This window comes from Pogona vitticeps, chromosome 3, assembly GCF_051106095.1.
Source record: "Pogona vitticeps strain Pit_001003342236 chromosome 3, PviZW2.1, whole genome shotgun sequence".
In the NCBI taxonomy this organism is placed as follows: domain Eukaryota; kingdom Metazoa; phylum Chordata; class Lepidosauria; order Squamata; family Agamidae; genus Pogona; species Pogona vitticeps.
In genome coordinates, this window is record NC_135785.1 from 203,928,507 (window position 1) to 203,943,664 (window position 15,158).

Sequence of the window (15,158 nt, forward strand, 5' to 3'; positions counted from 1 at the left end):
TTCCCCCCTTCCTGTCACTCAAGAGAAGACTGAGAAGGAGGCATGATAGCCCATCTTGAATACCTGATAGGCTGTCATGTAGAAAATGGTAAAGACTTACTTTCTGCTGCCTGCAATGGCAGAAGAGCAGCCAAAGGGGCATGTGAGCCATAGACCTCTCAGAGTTAAGAGTACTGGGGCAAGAGGGAGACATCATCCAGACGGATCATAATGTAGTTGGCAGTTAAGTTATTCAGAGCATAAGCTTATATTTTATTTCATCAAAACAGAAAGTACATTACATATATATATAAATTTACTGGACATACATGCTTGTTCTCTTGCAGCCATTTGGTACCATAGCTATTCAGTTAGCACAACACAGAGGAGCCAAAGTAATTTCTACTGTGCGTACTCTTGAAGACAAGCAGTATCTCGAGAGGCTTACACCTTCTGTGGGTGAGTTTCAGTCTTTGATAACATACTACATGGAGGAACTAATTCAGAACACATTTTGAAGTTTTCATCTGTTTGTCACAAGCCATGAACTGCTTGGGACCCACATACACTTATGTAAGCTTGTACATCCATATCATGTTGTCCAGTTGCTAAAATGGTTTGCAAAAAGTTTTCCAAGTCTGTCTGATACTGAAGGACAGGTTGATGCCAACTAGTGATAGGCCTTTCTCAGTTGTCATCCTAGTTGTGTACTTCTCTTATCAAGGAAACATACCTGGCATGAACCTTACAGAGATCAGACAAAAAATAACTTTCATTCATTCAACTATTTAAATACTGTGTCTGTTTTATAGAGTCTTAGCTGATGCTCTGTTCTCATTTTTGAAAAATCCTTGAATAAATCTTGGTGAAGTGTATGACAGATGAAACACATAGAAGCACTTGGATTCCAAAGTGGAAGAGCCTGCAATCTCTCCCTGCTGTTGAGCTAAAAGAGAAGAAAGAGAATGTGGACAAAATAACTTCTTGCACAAATGGATTATGGTGTAACTGATAAATCTCAAGAATACTCCCTTGCCTCCCTAAGATTTCATGTATGTTTCAATGTCAGACTTGGAGCACCAGATGCCTTTTTAAAAAAAAGGTTTACCCATGCACTAATGAATCCATGGCCAAAATACTGTTGTTTAGCATGAGCCAAGTTGTAACTTTTGGTCCATTCCTCCATGATAAACAAACCATCCCTGCTATGATCCACAAGGGCATGCATGCAGCCTGATTGGGTGTGATGTTCATAAATGGCCTGAGAAATATGAAAGAAACAGATCAAAAATTACAACCTGCCCTAATGCTAGTCAACAGGCTTTAAGCCAGTTTCTTCCCCGACACTTTAAAAAAAATCTACAGAATGCCCCAGTAGCTCCCATGGTTACTTGAAATTCTGTGAAAGTGTGAGAAACAAAACCATCTATGTTATGCAACATCAGGATAATAAAACAGAACCATCAAGTGCTACTTAGCACAACTTCCCAAGTCAAACAATCCACACTTTTAGAAAATGTTAAAAAAATGTTTCTACGGTAAATTAACTATGAACTGTTGGACTGGAGATTGGAATAGGCTTTTATAAAATATTTATTACACACTTAAGCCTCGTATATTCAAGAAGAGGATATTTTTAGTGCTTTGTAAGCACAAGGTTTAAACATGGAACACACTGACCCAAATAACAACTTCCCAAGCTGTTGCTGAATGCAGCTTGAAATGTTTTATATTAAGAAGTGTTAAAGTGCTCCCCAATAGTTTAAGAATAAGCTCTTATTTTAACACAGCCAAATTAGTGCATTGTATAGTGGACTTTAAAAATATTGTGGATTAACCCTGGGACAGACTAGCAATAAAATGGCAAACATTGATGTTATTCCATTAGTAGTAATACAATTACTAACAGAACAGCAAGCACAACCTGTACAGTGCAACACAGCTGAAAGAAGACATAATGAGGTATGGAAGGGATTATGAAGCATCTTGCAAAAGCAGAAGCAAAGTATCCAATTGGGCCCCTCTACAAGGATGTAAATACAATTTCTGCAGATATTAAAAGCCTTGTCCTAGTGGAATAACACCACTGAATGCACCTCTTTATAATTACTTGTATTCAAAATTTTAAAATAGAAGTACTAAAAAGCCTTGAAGGCCAAGTTCTCCACAAAGGAAATGCCAGATGCACCAAATATTTGTATTAAAAGCTTATTTGGGAAAACATATTAATCATAATCCATGTGGCATCCACATCCTAGTCTCCTAAAATCCTGGGCCTAAGCATCACACTGAAACTCCCCATGGCTCATCCTGTCTAATCGTCCTTCAGACATGCCTTAGTTTGCTCTCCAGAAACCTTTTGCACCCCCTGCCATTCCTCTTCCTCCATAGGCCGGTGCATCCGCCAATTCTGTCACTTTCCAATTTACTGCAAATATGGACAAAATTCAGATTTCCACTCTACTCAGATGAGCTGCATTCCTCTTCCCATGTTGCTAAATATTTGTGCTGTGGGTTTAATGGGAGTGATGAAAGAACCTGATGATGAAGTGTGCAATACTGAATGCTCTCAAATGAACTGTTTTGCCTTGCTTAAGAACATTTGTTTTTCCTTCTGATGATAATTCAGGAATTTTACTGGAGTTTTGTAGTAGAACTACCCAGTCCTAAAGGATTATATTTGACAGCTTTAATATAGTCATTATCCAGTTTCTTTTTGAATTCTGATATCCTCCTTTTATATTACTTTTCCCTAATTAAACTGTTAAAGGGAAAGATGTACTCTGCAAAGACACACTCTGTTTTGAACACTTGTAACAGGTATAGGAAAATAACTTTCAATCTGTTATCTTAAATGCACTTACTTCATTAATTATATTAATTTCAGAATAATGAAGTTGGAAGGGGACTATAAGGCTATTGAGTCCAATTAGCAGGAGGCTTGGACTCAGTGACCTTATAGGTCCTTTCCAACTCCCATTATTCTATGATTTTTGTGTGCATGCATGCATGCATGCATGCATGCATGCATGCATGCATGCATGCATGCATGCATACATACATACATACATACATACATACATACATACATACATACATACATACATACATACATACATACATACATACATACATACATACATACATACATACATGAGGAGGAAAATGTGCTGGAGAGGAGGGAGAAAAAGATGTGCCACTGACATCTTTCAAAATAATGACCAACAAGCTGTTTTGTGCACATGCACATGACTCTGATAAGGAGTTAGGAATAAAGAAAGAAGAGTTCTCTGAACACCTAGGACAGTTCTCTCCCAAAGGCCCAGGTGTATTCTTGGAACAATGGGTCAGATCTTTCATGTTTAAATCCACAATTTTTTCCTAAACCTCAAAGTATAGGCGAGTTATAAATAGAATAAATAAAATAAATAAATAAAATAAAACAAGGTATTGCTTATAATTCTCATTTTTATCTTTCTCCTTTAAAAGGTGCCAAGCAGACACTAGTAGGTACGTTTAAAAAACTATCTTCCATTTTTAATCACAACTTGAATTACATTCAAATGCCACATGGCAGAAAATCCAAACTATATCAAAGGGTAGCTGAAACAGAGCACCGAAAACTCTGTACCAGTCTGGAATTTAGAATCAATAAAGCAGATATAATCCTAGTTTTACATCTGAAGTCTTTGCATTTTTTTATGTCAGTCGCATGGATGTTAATAGAATTCAGTTGTATATTTTAGTATGTATCACTCCACATATTGCTTCTGTTTGTGGAAAGTGGGGAGGGGATTTTTGATTTCTCCCTTCAACCTGCAGCCACTTGTTCATCCGGAGAATTTGATCTGGAGGATCAGTGGACCTTCAGAACAATGTAGAAGGTGGAGCTGGGGATTGCAGAAGAAAGGGGAGATTCCCACTAGATGCTTCCCCTCCCCTTTCCATTAACAGGTTCTTTCTACTGCAGGGTTGGGCAAAGTGCCCACAGGCCATTCTGCAGCTCCTTCATAAAAAACAGTTTTAAAAGAGCCCATCCCTGCTCTACTAAATTAAAAGCTTTCTGAGGATTTTAAAAACCCCTTTCTTGCAGGAAGAAAAGGTTTAGAGGCAATTCATAGTCCTTGGTAATTGTTCTCTTTTCTGCACACTTACTCATTAATTTTAAATATTGTTTAAGAAAACAAACTATTTTCACATTATGGTGTCCTAGATCGATTTTGAAAAACAGAAAATATGTATTTGGAGGCCAAAATTATTATTATAATTTATTTTCCTTTCCCATCCCACCTAGCTCATATTATAGATGAATCAAATGGAAAGTATCATCTGACAGAAAGCTGTTTGGAAGAGACGGGTGGATTGGGAGTGGATATCATACTTGATGCAGGAGGTCTGTATCTACTTTAGAGCTCTGTTAGTGCAATGATTCACTAACAAGTTCTATAGTTTTATTAGATCAAAATGTTTACATAATGAAGTTTACTCCAGCTGTATAAAATAACTTGTTTAATGCAGAGTGATACAAATGTTTCTGTAGTTAGGGCATGAGGCCCTTTCTGTTGAAACAATACAAATTGTATTTCTTATAAAAATCAAGATATTGACTGAGACCCAGTAGTAAATTATAACTAGAGTAGGCCTGTTATCAGTGATTATTTAGTTAATCAACACCTGTGTAAGTTCCATTGATTCAATACACCCGAGTGGTGACTTACTACAGTCGTGCCTCGCTTTATGATTGCCCCGTATAACGACGGATCCGCTTAACAATGCCTTTTTGCAATCTCAAAAGCGATCGCAGAATGATGCTTCCTATGGGCAAAATCCGCTGTGCAATGATCGGTTCCCTGCTTCGGGAACTGATTTTTCACATTACGACGATCAGCGAACAGCTGATCGTCGGGTTCCCAAATGGCCGCCAGCTGAAGAAAATGGCCCCCCGCTGTTTTCTAGGATGGATTCCTCGCTAGACAAGCACCGTAAATGGCCGCCGTATGGAGGATCTTCACTGGACAGTGAGTTTTTAGCCCATTGGAATGCATTAACCAGGTTTTAATGCGTTTCAATGGGTTTTTTATTTTTTGCTTTACGATGTTTTCGCTCTACAGCGATTTCGCTGGAACGAATTAACATCGTTAAGCGAGGCACTACTGTAATGGATTTCAGCCAATGACATATGGATTAGAAGACAACTTATCCTGTTCAACATATTCATTACGTATAAATGCCTGTGGAAACGCAAATGTAGGAAACATTTCTGTAGGACTGTTCTTTATTGCCTAGAAAAGACTTACAGAAATGTTGTCATTGACATAATATTCTGTTCCTTTATTATCTATTACATGTGACTACGTGTGAAATATTTTTAATATGTGAGACTACTTACGCGAGGCACTAGTTAGGGGAAGAGGCTTAACTGACTTCTGTGATGGTTGGAGTATGAATGAATTTATAATAGCTTAACTTTTCATTCAGATCACAGAAGGTTTCTACCTTCTGAAACCAGTCTAATTTGGAAGTTAGCAGAACTGAATTTTGTAGGTATTATTGTCAAAATATGTATGAGGGAGCATTTTAGAATTATAAGATGAGACTGATATATTATGCAGGCATTAAATGATTTACTGTTAGTTATATTTACTGTATATCCTGCAGTGACCCCAGGGTATCATGTATAGCTCTTCTCTTCCCCACATCAAGGCTAGATCAAACTGAGAAACAGTGACTGGCCAAATGAGTGTCATGGCAAAGTGAGCCATGGATGTTGCAATTCATCAGTCTATGTTCTCTTTTAAGAGTTTTAAAACCTTGTTTAATAGCTTATGCTGTAACCAGTGGTGCCATAATCAGCTCCAGATGTTTCTGGCTTATGGCCTGGGAAGAAACTGCAGGAGTCCATGGACAAAGGGCTTGGATTTCTTCTAGCAAGGGTGCCACTTGTTTATTTTTACTGACCTTAATCATTTTTGTTGCTGACCTTTGGAACCCCAGCAGAGCAGGAAAGAGAATGGGTTAGAGATCACACTGGAATGCACTGGATTAGTGCTTGGCTACAGTAAAATGTTACACCTAGTTTATTGTGTTTCTTGCCACCAAGCCAAGAGTGTGTGCTGATCAGAACATTTCTGTTGTCTTAGCTGACATTCCTTGCTTGTCTCCTGGGCATTAGGGAAGTAGTGATAAAGGTGAATTAAGAATCATGTTACTCCCTGGGCAAACACCCAACTTTGCCAGATGCTGTCACCCAGTATAAATAGTGCACATTGGGAGATCAGCTAAACCAAATAATTAAAAAAAACTTTGCTGAATAATTCTGTTTGCCAGTGTTACAGAATAAAAATGAAAGTCAATACTATAGAATATGGTGTATTTACAAAGAGGAGGGATGCGGAATTTGTGGCTGCCCAGATATTGTTGAAGTCCAGTTCCCATCAGCTGTAGGCACCCTAGCCAGTGATGAAACACAAAGGGAGTTCAGTTAGAGTACAATAGCATTTGAAGGCCACGGGTTCTCTAGTCCTTTACAAAGAAAAAATAAATAAATCCTGACTATATTAAGCATATTACTAAGAGTCCGAAAGATACAGGCAAACCAAATGTAACTTCTGTTTTTTTAAGAACTTGACTTAACTTGCTCTTTTTTTAGTGCGGTTATACAATAAAGAAAACAAAGAAGCAGTGGAAGAATCGCTGCCACACAAGCATGACATAATTATGCTGCTCAGTGTTGGAGGCCACTGGATTACAATGGAAGAAAATCTCCAGGTAAGAAGAAATATCTGAAATCACTGTATATTAGTATAGAGAAATTGATGATTTATGGAAATAAAACTGTACAAATCAAATTTCTCTTAAAGGAGGAATCTTGCATAAACCTATAAATAAGCTCAATTGAACACACAAGATATATAGGATCATGCTTCAGAAGAATTGCATACATGTTGGAACAATGCATGAACCAATATAGCATGAGCAGACTAACCCCACCCTCTGATGCATATGCATACAGCGTAACTGTTTACAAAAAGTAAACCTTTAAGAGTACAGGTGTAAACACTGAGGATTCTAACTAATCAGGAACCTTGTAGAATCAGGGTTCCAGATCACCTGGAAGGCTCCCTCCCTGCAGATGGGCATGCAGATACCTTGGCTGGGACAATTTATGTAAAGAGTTAAGGCACTCTCACTATACCAGCAAATCATTTCAGTTACATGAGCCACAATTCTAAATCAGGCTAGTGCAGACCTGGGCAAAGTGCGGTCTGAGGGCCACATATGGTCCGCAAGCTGCTCCTACCTGACCCGCCGGACATCAAAACCATTTATAGCTTTTTGTCTAAAGTTGATCAGTTGCTTATCTTTAACATACCGCAAAAAAACCTCTTTACTATTTGTGAAGATTAACAAGCTTAAAATAAAAACAATCATAACATCACTGTTTCATTTTATTTTCAAGTAAAGTTGGTTGGGCCCCGAACACAGTTCAGATTTTTCATGTGCCCCCCCTATAGAAATTAATTGCCCACCCCTGGGCTAATGTCTAATACACATTTAGTGCCATCCTTGTTCTTATGCTAGGTCTGAAATTTACTAGTGTAATTTCAGTTGCTGTAGTGCTGAATGATATAATTGTCTCTGGCTCAGAATGACTTGTTCTGAACTTTCCAAGATTATATATGTTAAAAAGAAAAAAAGAAAAAAAAAAAAACCAAAACAGTGTCAACTGACCAGAAATGTACTTCATTCATTTCATTTCCTTTTTCTATAATGTATGACTAATTTTAACCTTTTTTTAAAGTTGGATCCTCCAGATAGTCGTTGCCTTTTCCTCAAAGGTGCTACAGTCTCTTTTCTGAATGATGAAGTGTGGAATTTGTCAAATATTCAACAAGGGAAGTATCTATATATCCTTTATGTTTTGATATTATTTGAGATATTTATACACTGTTTTTAGACCAACCATACCAAATGGTTTACATACAATTATTAAAACAGAGAACACAGAGAATACTGTTTTTTTCAAAATTATTTCTGTTGCTTCTTTCCTCTTGGCAAGGCCCTGTCATGGTAGCAGGTGGTACAACACTGTATGCTGGACAGTGGCAGTTTTTCAGGGTATTTTGAGCAACACTGTATGTATGTGGGTATATGTATGGATGTACATATGTATCAGAGGTAGGCAAATTGTGGTCCTGCAAATGTTGCAATGGCAATCCCAGCAATCCTCACAACTGGTTTATGCTTTCCAGGGCTGATGTGAGTTGCAGTCCAAAAGTACTTTATATGGAAGGCTGCCTACTGAAGCATATATATTTTAATCCTTTATTTTCTACTTCAGACAGATATTAAAAGCACCCAAATATAACAAAACCACAATTGTAAACAATTAAAATAATCAGAGTTACAAGTTGATCAATAAGTGACCCAAAGATCATGAGAACAAAATGTATGCTATTTTTTTTTCATTTTCTGTGGGATCATTTAATTTCTTGTAAACTACATTCCAGTCTAGCATGAAATTGTGGTTTGAAGGACTCCACCCTGTATTTTATATTGCATTGCAGACACCAAATTCTGCTGAATCATTTTATGCAGTTCAGGAAATCAGTCTGGGACAGTAATAATTTTTAATTCAGTTACCACATTTCAACAGTCATTTTTAACTGAGTGAATGGCAACTTTTTCCTTACTAGGAAAGTACATAGTAGCTTAAGGATAGGCAAATACATTGACAGTCTTAGATTAGAAGCCTGCTGGCAGATGCTGCTGTCTGCAGTCCTTGTAAATGTTGGATGCTTCAGAAATGATGGTAACGTGCTAAAACACTGTTGTGAATTTGTACCCAGAAAAAAACTATCTGTAGCAAACTAAAGACCTGCACTCAGTCCTAGTCTTGTTAACTCAGGAACAAGTTTCTCTAATTTCAGTAGGACTTGGTTTGATGAGTTTGCAGCTGAGCCATCTTCTACACATTGTTTTTTTCCTTAATAGTTCGTTCTTATACGCATTTTAGAAGATATAATGGAGAAATTATCAAGTGCTGTTTTCAGGTAAGCCTAATATTCCACAGCACTTTAGCATACACTTACTACAAACCAATATACAGTACCTCTGTTCAGGCTACACTGAACTCAGGTAAGGCTTACTTTTAGGTAAGTGAATATAAGATTACAGCCTTAGTAGCCTTATCTTTCAGGGAATTCCCACTAGCTATAATGCAATGAGCTGTGAAACTTGTCTTAGTCCACTATACTTTCAACTTGGTTTTCATGAAAAGCGTACAATGCGAAAACTATTTTTTGAAACTAGAGGAGGTTTTAAAAGCTCTTCAGTATGTTTAGCTGGAATTTGCTGGCAGTGGCAGAGGCCTACTGGTGCTGGTAGAATATACCCCAGGGTCACTATGAATGAGGCCAAGTGTTTTGAAAAAAAAAATAAAGCATTTCTTAAAATGTCATTGAGAAACTTGACCATTCAAAGTTCCTGCAGTCATAGCTGTTCATTCCAAATGTTGAAGCAAAATGCTTAAGTCAGGTTAGGAAATGGCCAGGAAGACATATATTCGCGAAGGTGAATGGTTGTTCTGGGTTTTTCGGGCTCTTTGGCCATGTTCTGAAGGTTGTTCTTCCTGACGTTTCGCCAGTCTCTGTGGCCAGCATCTTCAGAGGACAGCAACCTGTGCTCTGGTGTAGTTGGCTTGGGAGTGCAGTATTTATGGCTGTGAGATAGGCTTTTGTCTTTTTCCTGTAGGTGGGTGATTAGTGTGTATTGTTGTGGGTGTATTGTTGTGCTAAGGGGAAGAGATTATCTGTTCCTGTGGTGGATGGGTGTCATTAGCTAGTCTTTTGTGTGCAGTGATCCCCTGTCCTTGTGGGTGGGTAGAGTTCGTTCACTTTTTGCATGTAGTATGTTTGATAGCTGGGAGCCAAGTTTTGTTGAGCTTCATACTTTCCTCTTTTTTGTTAAAACTGTGCTTGTGCTTGAGGATTTCAGTGGCTTCCCTGTGCAGTCTGACGTAATGATTCAAGCCCACCACAAAAATACAACTAATGTTACAGTCAGCAAAGGACAGAAGGGACCCCCTCACCACCGCAGGAGTATACCGAATAGCTTGCAGTTGTGGCCAGGTATATATTGGAACCACAAAACAAAGCATCCACACCAGAATCAAAGTACATGAGAGACACTGCAGACTAAAACAACCAGAAAAATCTGCAGAAGCTGAACATGCCCTGAAACAAACTGGACATGAAATTCTATTTCAAAATACTGAAATACTGGACAACACCAGCAATCATTACATCAGACTGCACAGGGAAGCCATTGAAATCCACAAGCACAAGCACAGTTTCAACAAAAAAGAGGAAAGTATGAAGCTCAACAAAACTTGGCTCCCAGCTATCAAACATACTACATGCAAAAGGTGAACGAACTCTATCCACCCACAAGGACAGGGGATCACTACACACAAAAGACCAGCTAATGACACCCATCAACCACAGGAACAGATAATCTCTTCCCCTTAGCACAATAATACACCCACAACAATACACACTAATCACCCACCTACAGGAAAAAAACAAAAGCCTATCTCAGCCATAATTACTGCACTCCCAAGCCAACTACACCAGAGCACAGGCTGCTGTCCTCTGAAGATGCCGGCCACAGAGACTGCCGAAACATCAGGAAGAACAACGTTCAGAACACGCCCAAAGAGCCCGAAAAACCCAGAACAACCACCAGGAAGAAAATTTCATTCTCTTCCATCTAATTTGCTGAGGGATAATCCTTTTGTTACTCTATATGTACACACTTTGAATCAAAGCCGCCTAGAGTGGTCCTTGTCAGCAAACACGGGTTCGAAAACACACGTGTAAGCCTGGACAGAGAGCAATCAGGAGTTTGCACACGCTAAAATGGGCTCAGTGAGTCCAAACTCAGCTAGCCATGCTACAACACTCCCTCTTACAAGTCTGCCCACATAAAAACACCCTTGTACTCTCAGATATTACTATGAAAAGGTCAAATGGGCTTTGTAGTCCTTAGACTTAACTTGCACCACTGACAGGACTCCTAAAGTATGCTAGGCCGAGGCAATACTCTCATGATGACCCTATGACAAGTGTACTGTTCAGAAAACCAATTGAGTTTTATAATCTTTAATTTATTAAAGAATAAGCATGTTACTAGGTATCAAAGCCAAATTAAACCAAAGCAAATAAACTAGCATTGTGCTGGTTATTTACAAAGATGTAGTGAGGCAAAGAAAACATGAAAAATATGCAAATGTCCAAAAACCTTACAAGAACACAAAAAGCCATTAAAAAGAATAAAAACAGTTCCAGTCCAGTAATTCATTAGTAAAAACAAAATAATCCAAGTAGGTTATGAAAAGGCTATAGTCCTCAGTGATCCTGTAGAACAAGAATCCTGTACTAAAAAGAAAAATTCAGTAAAAGTCCCATTGTCCTTAGAAAAGTCCAAGAGTATAGTCCTTATGAAGTATTTCAAGAAAAGAAGTCCATAAAGGATATTCTATAGGTAACAGTCTATGCATAGTCCTTAGGAAAAAGCCCATAAGTCCAAGGGTAATCCAGTATAGTAAAGGTTAGTCCCATGTGTCACGAATGAATGAAGAGTCGGTCTTGAATGACTGAAGGATCGGTCTTGAAAGACAATGTCCATAGGCAAAAAGTTCCTTTTTCAAGAGTAACTGGCAAGGGCTTATCGCACCTTCCCACGATGTCATCCAATCAGAGTTCGTTACTAGGTAAACAGTCCTGTTGCACCACATGACTTCTTTCCCATACACACCAGATGTTATTTGGGTTTACTGTGGTTTCGCAAAGAGTCACAACAATTCCCATCTAATCACACCGAGTCCTTTTCTCAAGCTATCAGAATAACATTCTCTCTGCTCACCTAGAAAACAACTTGTCAGCATAGCAAAGATCCTTTATACAAAGAAACAAGATGGAACCTCTCTGGCTCATTTCTTAATTACAAAACCCATATTCCTTACAAGGCTTTAACTCAAAAACCCATCTCATCACAGTCCTCACACGACCAGATAGACGGGATATAAATAAAATAAATAAATAAAGTTCTGCTGCAGGTGCATTATGTTAAAAGCAGCCACTTGTCCATATTCCAGGTACCTATTCAAATCGTAACTGTGAACTAGGCCAGAAACAAAGAAGCCTGAACTGGTATTCTGGTGTGAATAAGCTTCTAAGGGTAATTTCTCCAGCAGTTCATATTTAAATAATAGTTGTGAACATGTAGCATGGGTTCAACGTACAGAGGTGCAGAGACTGAACAGTTTTCCAAGGCATTTTGAAATGGTTATCTTTAAAACTACATTTAAATGCCATCTTGAATTGCTGTAATACATTAAATGTTGACTTATTTGCTGTTTCCTCTGCCCTCTTGTTCTAGGAATCCTAGGCACCCTGTACGAATTCCAGTTTATTTAAGCAGAAGTGTTTATTTTACTAAAAAGTAAAGTCTGTGGCAATTGTCCTACATTGTTTATTTTTTTCATTTGAGCATACATTTGAGACACTTCTCAGACATTATTCTCTTTTAGGCCTCTTTTGGATGAGCCAGTCCCATTATATGAAGCTAAAGTTTCTATGGAAATGGTTCAGAAGAATCAAGCAAGAAAAAAGCAAGTTGTCCAGCTCTGAAGCTTTAACATCATTCCAAATATACGTTTGTAAACATTGTCTTAATTCCTTATTTATAAAACATTGTTCAATAAATCCCAGCTCATCTTGTAATCCACAGTTAAAGAATGTTTAGATCTTTGGGGAAAGAAACAGCAGTTTCTGGGAAAAGCTTTAATTTTCCTCTCATCATTTTTAAAGCAAGATTTCTGTTAGGGACTGAGAGAATATCCCACTATATTCCAATTCTTTTAAATCTCTTTTAAAGTAATTCTTGTGGCTAGAAGAGACAACACTTGCCTTTGTCTTGTCTCTATTTGTGTATATGTTTTTTTTTGTTTACTTTGAATTTCTGAGTACTAAATAATGAGGTGGGAAAAGAACAGCCAGTGCCCTGCTTGCAAACACTTAGTGACCACCAACACTCCCCAAAATGTTTAGAAGTTTCTAGAAAAGCTTGCTCCTCTCCCAGAAGAGTCCCCTTGCACACTGCAGAAGGTTTGCTGTGTTTCAAATAAGTCTTAGGGTCTCCCATCCCTTAAAAATATTATTTTTTATTTTAAGATGTACTTTGGACACTAGAGGGTGTGAGGGGGATCTTTCAGTTACTTTTTAAAAAAGCCCTTTAAAAAGAAAAAATGTTTTCAGGGGTGCAGCTAGCTAGTGTCCTGGGGTGGTCCCAGGTGACACTCTGACCCCTGGAGGTTGTCCACCCTGGTTATATAAAATGAAAGACAAATCCTATCAAAATTGGAAAAGGACATCAGGAGAAAATCTTAATGTTGAAAAGGGATGCCATAAGTGCTTTATTAATCTAACTTGATTTCCAGTGTGTGTTTGATCTTTCTGGAGTCATTCTGTTCTTCATTGTGGCCATTAACACTGTCCAGCAATATTAATAAAAAATCAAAACAGATAAAGAAAAATCTTGTGATCTGAATGATCTTCAATCCTTGACAGCTACCACTGAATTTTACTACATCCCACTTGTTCTTTATTTGGGGCAAGTTATTTCACTGTAGGCTGCAATTATACTGTAAGTAACTTAAGTACTATTAAATTTATTCTAATGAGTCGCAGTGTGGTGGTGGACAGAGTGATAAAATAGGACTCTGGAGAACAAGGTTCGATTCTCCGGTCAGCCATGGAAACTGACTAGGAAAGTGGAACTGGTAAAAACATTCAGTTACCTTGAAAAGCCCTTTTAGAGTCACTGTAAGTTGGTTCCGACTTGATGGCACAGAAGATACACAAGGAAACAGTAGGATCAGATTGTAACTTGCACTTCCTACCTAGAAAAAATATTATTGCAAAATAGGCTACAGCAGTATACTGTTATCTCAGGAACAGAAGGCTCCTATTAATTGCCAGAGAAAATGAATATTCACAACAGAATTGAAACTGAAGAAATACTTGCAGTTACTTACACTGTTTGAAGGAAGAATGTTTGGCTTTCTTTACAACCATTTATGTTTCTGGCACAAAACTCTTTGTGCTTGTAGCACTTGCACTAGGAGCCTCATGGTGCAGTGGTTAAATTGCAGGAAAGACTCTGCTCATGACCTGAGTTTGATCCCAGGTAGCGGGCTAAAGGTTCACTCAGTCTTCCAAAGCAGTAAATTCAGTACCCAGCTTGCAGTGTGTAGCCTGCATACAGTGGTGCCTCGCATTATGATGTTAATTCGTTCCAGCGAAATCGCTGTAGAACGAAAACATCGTAAAGCGAAATTAAAAAGCCCATAGAAACGCATTAAAACCCGAGTAATGCGTTTCTATAGGCTTGAAACTCACCGTCCAGCGAAGATCCTCCATAGCGTGGCCATTTTCGCTGCCCGTGCAGCGAGGAATCCGCCCCAGAAAATAGCAGGCGACCATTTTTTAAACCCAGTGGCCATTTTGAAACCGCTGATCAGCTGTAGGAAAATCGTCATTTTGCGAGAATCGATTCCCGAAGCAAGGAACCAATCATCGTAAAGCAAAACCCCAAAGGAAACATCGTTTCGCGATCGCTTTTGCGATTGCAAAAACTTTGTTATGCGATTCCGTCGTAAAACGGAGCGCTCGTCTTGCGAGGCACCACTGTAATTGTAAACCGCCCACAGAGTGCTTTAAGCTTATAAGGTGATATGTAAGCAGCACACTTTGCACTAATTACATTCATCGTGGCACAGGTTTTAATGGGCTAGAGCCCACTTTCACAAAGATCCATGAAGCTTTATCTTTGTGTTGGTCAGTACTTTACTGACTGAAATTCGGTAGCAAGTCCCAACTACAGTAGGCCTGTTAAATAATTGGAATTTACAGAGGAGTTGACTCACCCCATCCCCTCCAATTCTGTGGACCTACTCTACTTGGGACTTACTACCAGATTTCAACCATTAGTATCATGAAGCATTTTAAAAACCAATTAAATAAATTTGAGCATCATAAGCCTATTTTCCATCTTACACTTCATGACAGTGTCCTTTCCCTATGCTGTTACCCTCTACTGCCTGCGGCCCTGAAATA

The 15,158-nt window shown here is 38.5% G+C and overlaps 1 protein-coding gene and 1 long non-coding RNA gene across 4 annotated transcripts in view; one reads left to right on the forward strand and one right to left on the reverse strand.

Annotated features, from left to right (window-relative positions):
• The window catches only part of CRYZL1 (crystallin zeta like 1), a 30,234-nt gene extending 16,658 nt beyond the window's left edge, over nt 1-13,576 (forward strand). Inside the window, exons 8-14 of one of the 3 annotated variants that reach the window (XM_020796202.3) lie at nt 327-438; nt 3,469-3,489; nt 4,274-4,372; nt 6,629-6,747; nt 7,781-7,886; nt 8,987-9,032; nt 12,572-13,576. In XM_020796202.3, coding sequence (XP_020651861.3) covers nt 327-438; nt 3,469-3,489; nt 4,274-4,372; nt 6,629-6,747; nt 7,781-7,886; nt 8,987-9,032; nt 12,572-12,671 — 603 coding nt within the window. In that variant the 3' untranslated portion in view covers nt 12,672-13,576. The remainder of the gene's footprint in view (nt 1-326; nt 439-3,468; nt 3,490-4,273; nt 4,373-6,628; nt 6,748-7,780; nt 7,887-8,986; nt 9,033-12,571) is intronic. The other 2 variants (XM_020796204.3, XM_072994105.2) reach the window with 2 other exon arrangements.
• LOC144587740 (uncharacterized) lies at nt 791-13,943 on the reverse strand. Its single transcript, XR_013542875.1, has 2 exons — nt 13,841-13,943; nt 791-925 (listed from the first exon to the last, which is right to left on the reverse strand). It is a non-coding gene; the product is annotated as an uncharacterized LOC144587740 (long non-coding RNA).
• Between the last annotated feature and the right edge of the window lie 1,215 nt (nt 13,944-15,158).